We start from the raw sequence: 13,341 nt of genomic DNA, 5'->3' as shown, positions 1-13,341 counted from the left end.
TTTTTTTTTTTTTTTTTAAGATTTTCTTTATTTATTTGACAGAGAGAGAGATCACAAGTAGGCAGAGCAACAGGCGGGGGAAGGGGGTGGAGGGGGCGGGGAAGCAGGCTCCCTGCTGAGCAGAAAGCCCAGTGCGGGCTTGATGGGGCCCCTGAGATCATGACCTGAGCCAAAGGCAGAGGCTTAACCCACTGAGCCACCCAGGCGCCCCTCCATATCTACTTATTAAACTGTGTGCTTGCAAGGGCAGGTTTGGTGGAGGAAGAGGGTGGTGGGGAGGCAGGGTGACCCCGGAGGCAGCTGTTGGAGAATGGTCTAGAATTCAAAACCGGGGGCAGGTTGGTTTTGGGAGAAACAAGGCTGGGTTTTCGGCTCTCAGCCCTGAGAGCCATGAGCAGAGGTCACTCCACCCTACCCCCTCAAGGAATCTGATCAAGGGATCTCAACCCCCTGTACCAAAGAAAGGCTCTCCTGTCTGATGTTATTGGGGAAGGCTGGAATGTAAACAGAAGCTCTGAGCCCTGCTGGATACTGCCTTGTCTGCAGCCCCAGGGACTTCATCCTGCCGCTCTGGGTCTCAGTGTCCGCATCTGTGTAATGGTCTTCCACTCTGTGGCCCAAGATCGCTCAGCCCAAGCACTTCCACAGCCATCCAGGCTCAACTCTCCTACCACTGCCCTCTAGTCCTCGCTCACTCTGCTGCAGACACACTGGCCTTTGCTCACCTCAGACAAGTTCCTCCCCACCTCCAGACCTGTACACATGCTCTTCTGGCCTCCTGGAACACCTTTCCCTTCACTTTCACGTACTTCTCAAACTTCAGGTTCTAAAAAGGGTTCTTCCTCTTCTCCCTCAAAATCATCTACTCTTGGCCTCCACAGTAATTGTCACAAGCTGTCATTCTACTTTTCCAAAGATTTTATTTATTTATTTGAGAGAGAGAGAGAATGAGTGGGGGTGGGAGGAGCAGAGGGAGAGGGAGAAGCAGACTCCCCGCTGAGCCGGCAGCCCAGTGTGGGACTCCATCCCAGGACCCCAGGATCATGACTCGAGCCAAAGGCAGACACTTACCCAACTGAGCCACCCAGGCCTCCCATCATTCTATATTTACTTCTATGTTTACTTCAGTCCTTCTTTCAGCCAAAAATGTTTGAGCATCTGCTATGTTCCAGATAGGCTCTGAGCTCTGGAGAATTTATTGGTGACAACAGACAAGGACCCAGCTTTCCCGGAGTTTATTGTCCTGAGGGTAAAGCAGACAGACGAGTGTCCAGTCCATCAGTAAAGAGCCCTCAAAGAAAATGTCAGATCACGATGAGCTCTAAGCAGAGCAGTACATGTAACGGGACTGTCTGACACAAATTCCTCCCTTAGGCAAGCAGTCAGGGAGGGCTGCCCTAAGGAGGTGTCAGTCAAGCTGAATGCTGAAGGTGGGCAGGAACCAGCCTTAGCAAGACCTGTTTGGTGTCCAGGTACAAGCTGAGGAGTTATTTGTGCTTTGCTTATCCCCACGTCCTCAGCGTAGTCAACGTCTGGCATGCAGGTGGTGATCTGTACATGTGTTGAAATCAAAGAGTGGGATCTTAAGGCTGTGATGAGACTCTCACAGGTTGAGGTGAGCCTCTGGTCAGAAGTGGGGAGCCCCTGAATAGAGGCTCAGGCTGTGGTTAGAAAGGCATTGCAGCACTCCTGGGTCTACCTGATTTCCAGGCGCTCAGCCATCTCCCCCTCCCCCACGCCCACCCCCACTGTGTGGCCACTCTGCCCACGGTTTTATCAGTTGCTACTCTTTTCCAGCCAAAATGCTATGATTGGGAAGACCGTGAACACCATGAACAGCCTCCTGACAAAGACCGTGTCCCAGCTGGTAGAGAAGGATGTGAGTCCTCCACTCCCTGGGGCCTAGAGCCATGCCTGGGGGCCTGGGGGGGGGGGCAGGTGTGCCATTCACAGGAGCTACTGTACTCTCTGGGTGCCTTTTCTTCTGGGGGCAAACTCCTCATTGGGCTGTCAGTTGGAACCTGTGCCCCTCTACTCAGCCTGGGGAGAGGGAAAGACAACGAGCAGAGGTCCGACATTAGCTGAAATCACTGGATCCCAAGTTTGGGCCATTCACCAAGTAGCCATTAGGCTACTCCTAATATGCCTTTTTAGCTAGTGTGGTCCTCCTTTAGACAACACAATTTTACTCAAGCTTATTTAAATATATATTTTAAAAAGAAAACTATCTCTACCATAATTAGAAATGCATATCATTCAGATAATTAATTTAAAACATAACAGACCTATAAAACTGGTATTTTCATCTATGCATCACACAAAACCATTTTTACTGTGTGCCCAAAGTTCCAGAGAGTCTGAGTCAGTCCTTCTGGAAGGAGGCTGGGATTCTGGGTTTAGGAAAGAAAAATCCTCCAGGTGGCTCCATCACTCATTGGACTGGAGCCTCAGGACTCAAAATACGGTCCTCTGCCCAGCAGCCCGGGGGGCCTCATGTGGAAGCTGGTTAGAAACGCAGGCTCTCAGCACCCCCCCCACTGACCCCGCAGCCCCCCAGCCCTGCTCAAATCAGAATGGGCATTTAATGACATCTTCAGGGAACTGTACAGACACAGAGTGAAAAACTCTCTGCTCTATGGTTCCCAGGACCCAATCTGATTTCTTAAAATTCCAGGGTTCCTAAGTTCAAGGTTTCTAAGAGTATAGGGTTCTGGGATGTTAACACTCTAGATTCTCAGGGTTCTAGGATTCCAATGTTCTAAGGATTTAGAATTCTAGCATCCTATGGTTCTCCTGTTTGGGACTTTTAGGTTTCTATTGTTCTAGAATCCTAAGGGTCAAAGTTTCTGAGATCTTGGTGGGTGGCTGACAGTTTGGCCCCAGCTGATAATGATCTGTTCTCCTGCTCCTACCCATCCCTCCCTCCTTCTCTCTCTCTCTCTCTCCCTCCCTCCCTCCCCCTCAGGTGTGCCCACTGATCCATGCCTTACTTTCCACCCTGGATGCGCCTCTTGTTCAGGACGCCATTGGTAAGTTACAGCCTGGGGACCGGGGGTGCTTTCTCTCTGCAGCCTTCCAAGGGCAGGTGTGTACCCTGGGCCCACCCCAGAGCAGGTATGGTCAGGGACTCCTGGAGAAGCAGGAAGACCCAGAGTCTGAGAGAGTTGGGAGAGTGTGGCAGGATTGAGGGGGTTCTGTAGGCCTCTGTGAACTCTCTACCATCATCCCTCTTTAAATCCACAGAACCTTCCTGGCAGAAAGATGTGAGAAACAAAGATGGGCCAGATCTGGGTTCAAATCCTGACTCTGCCATTTAGCAACTGTGGGGACTTATTCAAGTGGCTCTGCCTCTCTGAGCCTCAGATTCCTCCTGGGTGAACCCAAGATTATAAACACTGGAGGGTGATGAGTGGATGAAAAGAAAAAGCATAGAGTCTAATATCCAGTAGGCAATACTAGTAAACACCTGCCCTTCCCTTTCGCTCTTTATGAAAAGCTGTGGGTTCTCCTCCAGCCATGCGGGAGCTTTCTTTGGCCTTTGAGTTTCTAGACAAGGCTGGGGTTGCTGGGAACGCTGAAGCAATAGAAATGAGGTAAGTGAAGGTGTCAGGGTCCCAGAGGTGGCCCTTCTACGGAAACAGCCAGAAATCAGTTCCTTGGGCAATCACTCTGTGCTTTGCATACCCCATACCACTGGATCCAGCAAACCTGTGGGGTGGTTACTGTCATTATACCCATTTTACAGGTGAACAAACTGAGGATCAGAGTGGTGGACTGACGTGCCTGAGGTCCCATGGCTGTCAGACTGACCCACTGGAGAGCAGTAGCCATCGGAGTCTGGTTTCTATTGGAGACTGAGGTCTGCTATTTTATTCCTTCAGATAAATTTCAAAAGGAAAACCACCCGCAAAACGATGTCTGAAGAGGGAGATGGGGAGGACTGCTGGTGATGCCCACCTGAAGGTAAGGGGTGGCTCTGTGCCTCATACAGAGGATGAGGCTCCTCTTCTTTTTTTAACAGTAGGCTGAACCCTAATCTTAGTTATAGATTGAGCTGTGACCCTGGCCCCAGCCTGAGCCCTGATCCTGGTCATACCCTGCATCCTGAGCCTTATTCACATATCCAGACTGAGCCTAGATCCTGCTCACAGACTGAGATTTGACCTCAGTGATTTACTGAGCAATGACCTCAAGTCATAGACTGAGCCCTGACCTTGATCTCAGACTGATCCATGATCCTAATCCTACACTAAGCCTTGAACCCTAGCTCCAGTCTTGGCCTATGCTCAGTCTTTTCACATCTGCATTATTCCTAAGGTGAGAGGAGAGGACAATAAGGGGAGGAGAGGTTAGGGCTAGGTGCCAGAGACAAACCCCAACCACAGATGCCAGCCCCCTCTTCAAGGCCTTAGACTCTGCAGGGGATTGTAGGAAGGAGTTTGGGTGGCAGTGTCTGATAGGTGTGGTCTTGTTCCAGATCGGTGCCCAGTGGCTCGATGGTGTCCCTTGTAGCATCTCCATCTGGGAAGGTGCTGCCACCCCTAGCCTGAGCACAGCCAGAAGGGACCCTCCCAGAGACGATTCCTTGCAGTCGGGACAGCAGCCTCTGTTCTCACCACCCTCTACCCCCTGCAATAAAAGACCATTTCTGCACCCTCCTGTGTGGCCCATTTTATCCCTCCTTTGGGATTAAGGGGGAGAGGGCAACTAGGGTGGTAGAGACCTGGGTGGGAGCTGGAAGGGACCTCTGGGACTATTCAGCTTGTTTTATAAATGGGGACACTGATGCACAGAGAGGGGAGGGTGAGACTGACCCAGGGTCACATAGCCAGTTGGTGGCAGTGGCAGACTTGTTTCATCCATTCACAAGCTCAGCAAGCATTTAGTGAGAGCCTACCCTGGGCCAGGCAGGCAGTGAGAATGGGACAGTCACATTTGGGGTAAGCCCACCCAGGGCCTTTCTCCCTTCCCCTCCAGAGACTTCTAAGAGGCCTTATGGAGGATGGGGCACACTGGGTCTGTGGGCTCAGGAGTGCAGGGCAGAGTGACACAGGATCAGGGGCCTGAGCCATATCTCAGCCTGCCCCTCCATGCCCTCCGAAGGGCTAGATTTCCCCTGCAAGGGAGATCAATTCAAGCAGCACCTGAGAACACCCATGGTCTCTCAAAGCCGTGGCTCACCTGCCTCCTACCACCAGCCCTGAGAGCCTGTGCACCTACCAGCCAGGCTGCACAGGTCCCTGCTTGCTTGGCAAAGCCAAGCACCTAGAGGGTGCTCAGCCATCCCATGGAGACCAGCTCTTCTCTCTGGCCAAGACCCCTCCACCCACACCCTAGAACTCAGCTCACCCCAGGCTGTGCCTGGCTGTGGTCAAGACAGCATCACTCTGGGATGCTAATACCACCACCATCATGGACAGCTGCCTTTGCTGGCACATGCGACCTCACCAATTCCTAAGAATGCCAGGAGACACTATTCTTGTCCCCATTTAACAGATGAGGAAACTAAGGCTCACAAAGGTAAAGTGACTCATCAAGGTCACACAGTGAGCAAGTGGCAGAGTCAGGATTTGAACACATGACTATGAGAGCCATTGCTCAGAGAGCTTACATGCTGCTGCCCAGGCACTTTGGCTGCCTCCCCAGTCCCCCACAGGCACTGCTGTCTTCTGCCCAGGACAGATGAGAACCTCCTGAGGCTATTCTGCCTACACACAGGCCCCAGTCTCCCTTTGCGCTGCAGGGAGGAGCCTGCCACCCCTTCCACAAGGGCCTTCCCTCTGAAGAAAGCTGCCTCACAGGGTCAAGTGACCTCAGAGGACACTTGAACCCTTGGGGTGGCCTGGAGGGGCCGCAGACCAGCTCTCCTGAGCAATCCTGTGCAGACCTCAGTTCAGGTTGTGCTGAGGGGCTGCTGGACACAGGGCAAGGGCCGGGGGTTCAGACCCATCTGAGCTTCACAGGGCCCCTGCCACTTTCTAGCCCTGAAATCTTGGGCAAGTTACTTAGCCTCTGGGAATCTCGGTTTTCTTACCTGTCAAACGGAATCAGCAGAAAAAAACCTCCCTTGCCGAGCTGTTGTGAGGGTGGGAAGTGTGTAACTGGGCCCTGACAGCTAGCGAGTGCAAGATGAGTGTCCCCTCTACATGCTGAAATTGCCGTTATAACCGCCCTGTGTTTGTTGATTGACTGATGAAAGCCCTGATGTGGTTGAAAGAACCATGGTCCTGGGAGATCTTGGGTTTTCACCCATCTTTATGGCCAGACTACCAGCATCCCCAACAGTGACCATTTTTCTCTCCCTTCCCCAGGTTTTAGCGGGGCATATGGCCCCCAGCCAGGGACTACATGTCCCAGCTTCCCTTGCAGTAGCCACGTGACTAAGATCCGGCCAATGGCATATCAGCAGAAGTGATGCAGCAAATTAAAGAAAGGGGCACTTCACTGGCTCAGTCCATAGAGCCTGTGACTCAGAAAGCCTGTGACTCATGATCTCAGGGTTGTGAGTTCAAGCCCGATCCTGGGCATTGTGCTTCCTTAAAAACAGGGAGCATTCCCTCCTGTCCCCTCCTGACCTTCTCTTAGAAATGAGAAAAAGTGGAACAACTGCCTGAGATCTAGAGGGGGAAGCCCCGCTTTGAAGACAGGAGAGCTGCTCCAACAGCCCCTGACCCCCTATCTCTGGGCCCTGTGGCAATAAAGCAATGAGCTAGCTTATTTAAACCATTGTGTTTTGGGGTCTCTTTGTCAAGGCTACTTTATTTCTATTCTACCTCATTCTGCCAGTAACCTGCTGTGTGACATTAGGCTGCTAACTTCTCTTCTCTGAGCCTATTTCCCTATTTGCACAGTGGCCCTTTCTGCTCCAACAGGACAAGAGTTAATGCTCCCTCCAGACTGGAAGGGGAAAGAAAATAAACATTTATGGAGCCCCTACTCCATAGCAGGCCCTGTATTAGACGCCTGCTTCTCAACCTAAGGTGACTTTGCCCCCACAGGACACTGGCAATGTCTGGAGGTATTTTAATTGTCACAGACTGGGCGAGAGATGTTACTGGCATCTCATGGGTAGAGGCCAGGGATGTCATTAGTCAATACACAGGACAGCCTCTCACAATAAAGAAGCATCCAGGCCAAAATGTCAATAGTGTTGAGAAACCTTGCATTAAAACTTTATGTACATTCTCTCATTGAATTCTGTTTTTTTCTGGGTGATGCAGTGTATGGGGGAAGATAGAGCAACTGAGGCTCAGAAGTGTGAAGTGACTTGCCCAGGGCCACACAGCTGGTCCGAGGCAAAGCTGGATTTAATCCAAGTCATCCTCCTCTGGGGCTGGGGCTTCCCTTCCAGCCAGGGAAGAATGGTGAGTTTTCCCTTCTCACTATTTTGTGACAAACCCACCTCTCACAAAAAAATACACAAAGGAGGTCTCAAAATTCAGGGCTTCTTTGGGCAGTAGCCAGCTTGAGCCTGTGCTAGGGTGGTAGCCTTTGTCCATGCTGTTAAGTCTACTGAGGACACAGTACCTTCTTCTCTAGCTAAATCCTGCTCAGCCTTAAAATTTTGCTCAGCAGTCAACACCCAGCTAAGTAAAGGCTGCTCCTCGTTTCCCAAAAAGACCCTGTGCTTCCCAACACGTAGGCCTACCCAAGCGACCTTGCCATTACTGTCCAATACGGAGAGAACATTTAGAAAGTGTCAACTCTGGCTAGTCTGGTTTTCACCTTTCTTACTCATCGGTCTGCCCCTTGAGCCTGCAAGCTCCTTGAGGGCAAGTACCTCCCTCTCCTTAGCAGCTCCAGGGCCCAGAGAAGGACCAGATACAGTACAAGCACTAACAAATGTTGAATGAATGAATGAGTGAATGAATGAATGAACCCCTTCTTTCTCTACACAATAACCAGACACCATCTCTGGGACACCTGAGTAGGTAGGTGTACAGGAAAATTCTAGCAAGCCAGGATTGGGGGTATGGGAGACTTGTCATTGTTTTCTGTTGACCAAGGCCAGATCCCTGGGCCTTGAGGACATAAATGCTATGGACCAAATGTGGGGCTCCTAAGTGAGTGAAGCCAGAACATGGTGGGGGGCGGGGGCCGAGGCCACACAGCCCCACTGGTGACTAACGTGGTCAATGGAAGGGAAAGGTGACAGGGTGGAGAAGTGAGGCAGCATTCTCCTGCTGGCAGCCCGGCACCCTGGAACCAACTCTGGCTCCTAGCCTACTCAGCCCAGACCTCAAAGAGGGATGAGGGCTTCCTGGAGATGGTGACCCACATGAAGGAGGCTTCAGGAAAGAGAAGGACATTTGGAGGAGGTGAGGGAACAACTATCATCAGGGAATATGTGGGTAGAAAAAGGCAAAACCTGACTGGATCCTGAATAATCCAGAAACTAGAGTGCAGCGGCACCTGGGGGGCTCAGCTGGTTAAGTGGCTGACTCTTGATTTTGACCCAGATCTTGAACTCACGGGCGTGAGATTGAGCCCCATCATGATCTCAGGGTGATGAGATCGAGTCCCACATGGGGCTCCACACTGGGCATGGAGCCTGCTTGAGATTCTCCCTCTTCCTCTCCCTTTGCTCCTCCCCCACTCTCTCTCTCTCTTTCTCTCACTAAAAAAAAAGAAAGAAACTAGAGTGCAAAACTGTAGCACAGGCTACAATTTTGAAGGCTTAATCCAGTTAAATAAATGCTGGATCTTTCCAATGTTTGCACGATTTCTTGAGGATAACATCTCAGGATCAGAATTATTTACTTTATGCGTTGGAATATCTTATGACCCCAGGAACACATCACAGAATTTACTAAACCGGATCTTTCTATTTACACTATGATGAAAGAGTATATACATTTCACCATATATTTGCCAGCAGATGGACACTTTTATTTTAAATATTTGCTCTTTGAATGGGAGTAGAACAAACATCACACTGGAAAAGCCAAAGGTCCCAAATTAGGATAATCCGTTGATGTATCATTTCAATAGATTATTTTCTGAACTTTTTTTTTAATTTGGGGAAATACTGTGTTTCACAGCTGAGTGAAAATACAGCTCTTAGGAGTTGCTTAGCTGGTATCACAATGATGCAAAAAACTGAAACTGGGTGGGGGAACTGACCAGGATGCGACAATTTGACAAATGTCATTTGTTGGGGTGACTCATTTCTGTGTTAATGTTAGTACAATAAGTAAAATGGATTTTCAGAAAGCAGGAAGGTTGTTGAGCACCTAGCTAAGACAGGCCCTGCACTAGGCTGTTCAGGGGTGACCAAAGAGGGACCCCCTTCCCAGCCCCTAACCACTACACCACCACCACCCTGCCCTCAGCTTAGTAGCATTGAGGGGGCTCATGCAAAACTCCTTGCCCGGGGCAGGGGCACTGGGAGGGAAGAGGACAGGACTCAGGCACACAGCCTTCCTGGGGGGGAGCTGGGTGCTGTGAGGGGCCCTCAGAGAAGGCCTCCCACAGCAGGTGCTGATTGAGCTGAAATTAGAGAAGGGAGGCAAGGGCATTGCAAGCAGGCAGAAGCGACCACATGAGCAAAGGCTGGGAGGCGAGAATTAACCTGGCATCACCTGGGAACCCACAGCACCTGGATGCTGCTGGAGCATAAACGTGTGAAGGTCAAATGGAGGGCAGTGTCTTGAATGCCAAGCTGGAGGCAGTTTAGAAGTGATCCTCTCAGCCAGGAGTTACATTTCTTTGCCCTTAACACGCCTTCAAAACCCAAAGACCTCAAAGACCTTTTGTCTACATGGATTCTACCCATCGATATTTGCCACAAAAGGAACTAATATATATATTTTTAAATACAGATTCATTGAATTCTTTTAAAATAATAAACTGATTGCATTTTAACAAAATGACATATTTTTATGAAAAATAACTCTATGTTCCAAAAACATCGTAACTGGGAAGAATAGCTCTGTTTTACACTTTTTTAAAATTCTCCATAATGACTGGCTTAATAGAAGACAGCTGGATCCTCACATCTGCTCTGCCTTCAGTTGGTTGTAATATCACATGTCATGGAGTATCTAAAAAATTCTCTACACTTGTGACATAAATGAGAGCAAAGAGGCAAATAACATACTCATATTAATTTAGAATTTTTGGGGACCTTGCAGAACCCCTGGAAGTTTCTTTGGGGCCCCCAGACCACACTTCAAGAACTGCTGGGCTAGGTACGAGGAAGCCATGGAAGGTTTCTGGACAAGGGAGACAGCCTCGGCAATCAGTTTCCAGAAGTTTCCTCTGGCCAGTGAAATGTCAGGTGAATTGAAAGGAGGCAAAGGCCATGGCTGGTCCAGGTCCCACCCAGAATAAGAGCTGTTGGGTGGAGAGCCGGGCTGAGGCCAGGGAGAGAGTGTGGCTCCCAGGGAAGGGGTGCCCATGAGAGAAGGTCAGCTAGAGCAGTCCCTCCTGCAGCTTACTCATGCTGAGCCTTTGCTATCCTGGGTCCCCAGACTAGGCTCTGGGGCCAGCGCTGATGGCTCAGGAGCCTGTATTCCACCCTCCTCCACTTGAGAGTGTTGTTGGAAGAGGGACGACCTCACCTTTGGTTCCAGAAGAAGGAACAAAGGGATTCGCCTTAGCTCATATCCAAGATCAGCTGGCAAAGTCACATTTGTCCCTATTGTTCTGCAAACGCTTGCCCATTCAACTGACCAATGGGAGCACATGTGCTGACAGTGGCACCTGTGGACCTGCATTTCACAACCCTGATCGAAGCTTCCAGAGTGTCTCACTGCACCATCCAGTGATCACACTCCTTGGTATCTACCCAAAAGAATTGAAAATGTATGTCCACACAAAGACCTGCACGTGGAGGTTTGAGCAGCTTTATTCGTAACTGCCAAAACTTGGAAGAACCAAGATGTCCTTCAGTAGGATAAATAAGCTGTGGCCCAACCAGACAGTGGAATGTGATGCAACATTAAAAAGATGAGCTAGCAACTCATGAAAAGACATGGAGGAACCTTAAATCTGTATTACTAAGTTAAAGCAGCCTCATCTATGAGAAGGCTACGCACTGGGTGATTTCAACTATGTGACATTCTGGAAAAGGCAAAACTATAGAAACAGTTTAAAAAAATCAGTATTGTCGGGGGTTCAGAAGGAGGGAGGGATGAATTGTCAGAGCACAGAGAATTTTGAGGGCAATGAAACTGTTCTGTATACTGTAATAGTAGATGCATGTCAGGGCACTTTTGTCCAGATCCATAGGATATACACCAGGCGCAAACCCTGATGTAAACTGTGGATGGTGGGTGATAATGATGTGTCGGTGTGGGCTCATCATTATAACAAAAGGCCCCACTTCCGGGGGCGGGGGGATTGCTGGCAATGCAGGAAGCTGTGTGTGGAGGGGGCAGGAAGTATATGAGAACTCTGCACTTTCTGCTCAAATTTGCTGTGAACCTAAAATTACTCAGAAAAATAGTCTATTAAAAAGCAAACAAGGGGCACCTGGGTGGCTCAATGGGTTAAAGCCTCTGCCTTCAGCTCGGGTCATGATCCCAGGGTCCTGGGATCAAGCCCCGCATCGGGCTCTCTGCTCAGCGGGGAGTCTGCTTCCTCCTCTCTCTCTGCCTGCTTCTCTGCCTACTTGTCATCTCCGTCTGTCAAATAAATAAATAAATAAAATCTTAAAAAAAAAAAAAGCAAACAAGGGCACCTGGGTGGCACAGTCAGTTAGGCTACCGACCCTCGGTTTTGGCTCAGGTCATGATTTCAGGGTGATAAGACAAAGCCCCATATTGGGCTCCACACTCAATGGGGAGCCTGCTTGAGATTCCCTCTCCCTCTGCCCCTCCCCCCTCTCTAAAATAAATAAAATCTTTAAAAAAAAAAATCGAAAAACCAAACAAACCTTCAGAGTGGAGGCTCCAAGCCTGGCATTATGCTTCCCCTAGAATCTGACCCCTGCCTGCCCTTTCTTCCTCCTCTCCTGGGCTTCCTTGCCCACATTCTACAAAAAGGAGGCAGAAAGTGATGTTTCAGCGGGTGGTCACGCTAAAATATCTGCTGGGACCCCCTGCTCTCTAATGACCCACATGAGAATGGCCTTCAGGCTCTAATATGTGTCCATGGCTAGAAAACATATGAGATGAAACTGAATTGTGATTAAGACCTTGGCTCTGGGGTCTACCTCCTGGGTGTGGATCTTGGCTCTTCCAGGGGCTGGAAGCATAGCCTCTTTTCCTGTAATGTGAGTGTTAGAGCATCAACCCCTCCTAGGGTTTGGGGAGGACAAAATGAGATGATGTGTGCAAAGTGTGTAGTATGAGGCCTAGGGAGACAGAAAAACTTAGATACAGCCCCTAAATCTGACATATTAGATGCAGAAGCTGATATCCTCAGTCCTGGGGTTGAATAGGGGGACAAATGTCCAGCCTTGGAGTCAGAGACTAATTGCTACCAGGGAAATCTGTAACACCTTCTTGGTAAGGGTGAGATTAGAACAAGGCCTCAAAGAATGGGTCCTTCATTCATTCATTCTTTTAGCACAGATTTAGGCAGTGTTTGCTGCTTTCCAGGCAGGCCATAGGAACAACTTGAACAAAGATCCTGTGGCAGGAGGGGCAGAGCATACCAGGGAAGAAACGAGTAGGTGGCATTAGGGATGGTTGGTGGGAGATCAGCATGACAAGGTCCCCATGGCTTGGACACTGTGGAACTGTCTGATCTTTGCCAGAATGATTAGGTGACTTAGTATGGCAGACAGGAAAGTATCCTGTTCAGCTGTTCCTTCAGGAAGGCCTGCTGTGAAGAGGTTAGCTGGCTGACTGTTCTCCACCTCTCTGTGTATATCCAGGCACACAGAATGAAGACTAGAGAACAATGAACCAAAGTGATAGCAGAGGTTATCTCTAAATAGATATTGTTTTCTTTATGCCTTTCTGTATTTTAAAATGCTCCCTTGTAAACACAGATCATGCAAATAATCTGAAATACATGTTTAAATACATTTTTAAATTAAAGCTTGAGTGGGGTCTCACTTTTGGGAGCAAATGATGGAGCCTATCTGTCCTTTGGGCCTTGAGGAACAAGCCTTCCCATTGCAACAGAGAACTGTGACTCCCACCTTACAAGGAGGCCTCAGCTCTGCTCTAAAAAGAGGAATTTGGCATGTGTATCAAGGTTACAAGCTTGGGCTCAAATCCTGACTCTACTATAGACTGGCTCTATGACCTTGGGCAACTTTTCTTCTCTTGAGTCTTGGTTTCCTCACCTGTAAAATGGGATAAAAAGACTAATGGGATATAAAGACTAATAATAGTCTTTATATTCTAAGACTGCTATGAGGATTCCACAAGCATTTGTTAAAATTGT

General features: G+C 49.3%; 1 protein-coding gene across 1 annotated transcript in view; it reads left to right on the top strand.

The window, feature by feature from the left end:
• The window catches only part of LOC111141688 (BPI fold containing family A member 2), a 9,831-nt gene extending 5,909 nt beyond the window's left edge, over nucleotides 1-3,922 (top strand). Inside the window, exons 6-8 of the mRNA XM_022494444.1 lie at nucleotides 1,798-1,879; nucleotides 2,966-3,029; nucleotides 3,882-3,922. Of these exons, the coding sequence (XP_022350152.1) occupies nucleotides 1,798-1,879; nucleotides 2,966-3,029; nucleotides 3,882-3,922 (187 nt within the window). The remainder of the gene's footprint in view (nucleotides 1-1,797; nucleotides 1,880-2,965; nucleotides 3,030-3,881) is intronic.
• The last annotated feature ends 9,419 nt before the right edge of the window (nucleotides 3,923-13,341 follow it).

This window comes from Enhydra lutris, unplaced genomic scaffold (assembly GCF_002288905.1).
Source record: "Enhydra lutris kenyoni isolate GAN:26980312 unplaced genomic scaffold, ASM228890v2 scaffoldscaffold6, whole genome shotgun sequence".
NCBI lineage: Eukaryota > Metazoa > Chordata > Mammalia > Carnivora > Mustelidae > Enhydra > Enhydra lutris.
Note: the sequence above shows the minus strand (reverse complement) of the source record. Positions and strands in the feature narration are given on the sequence as shown.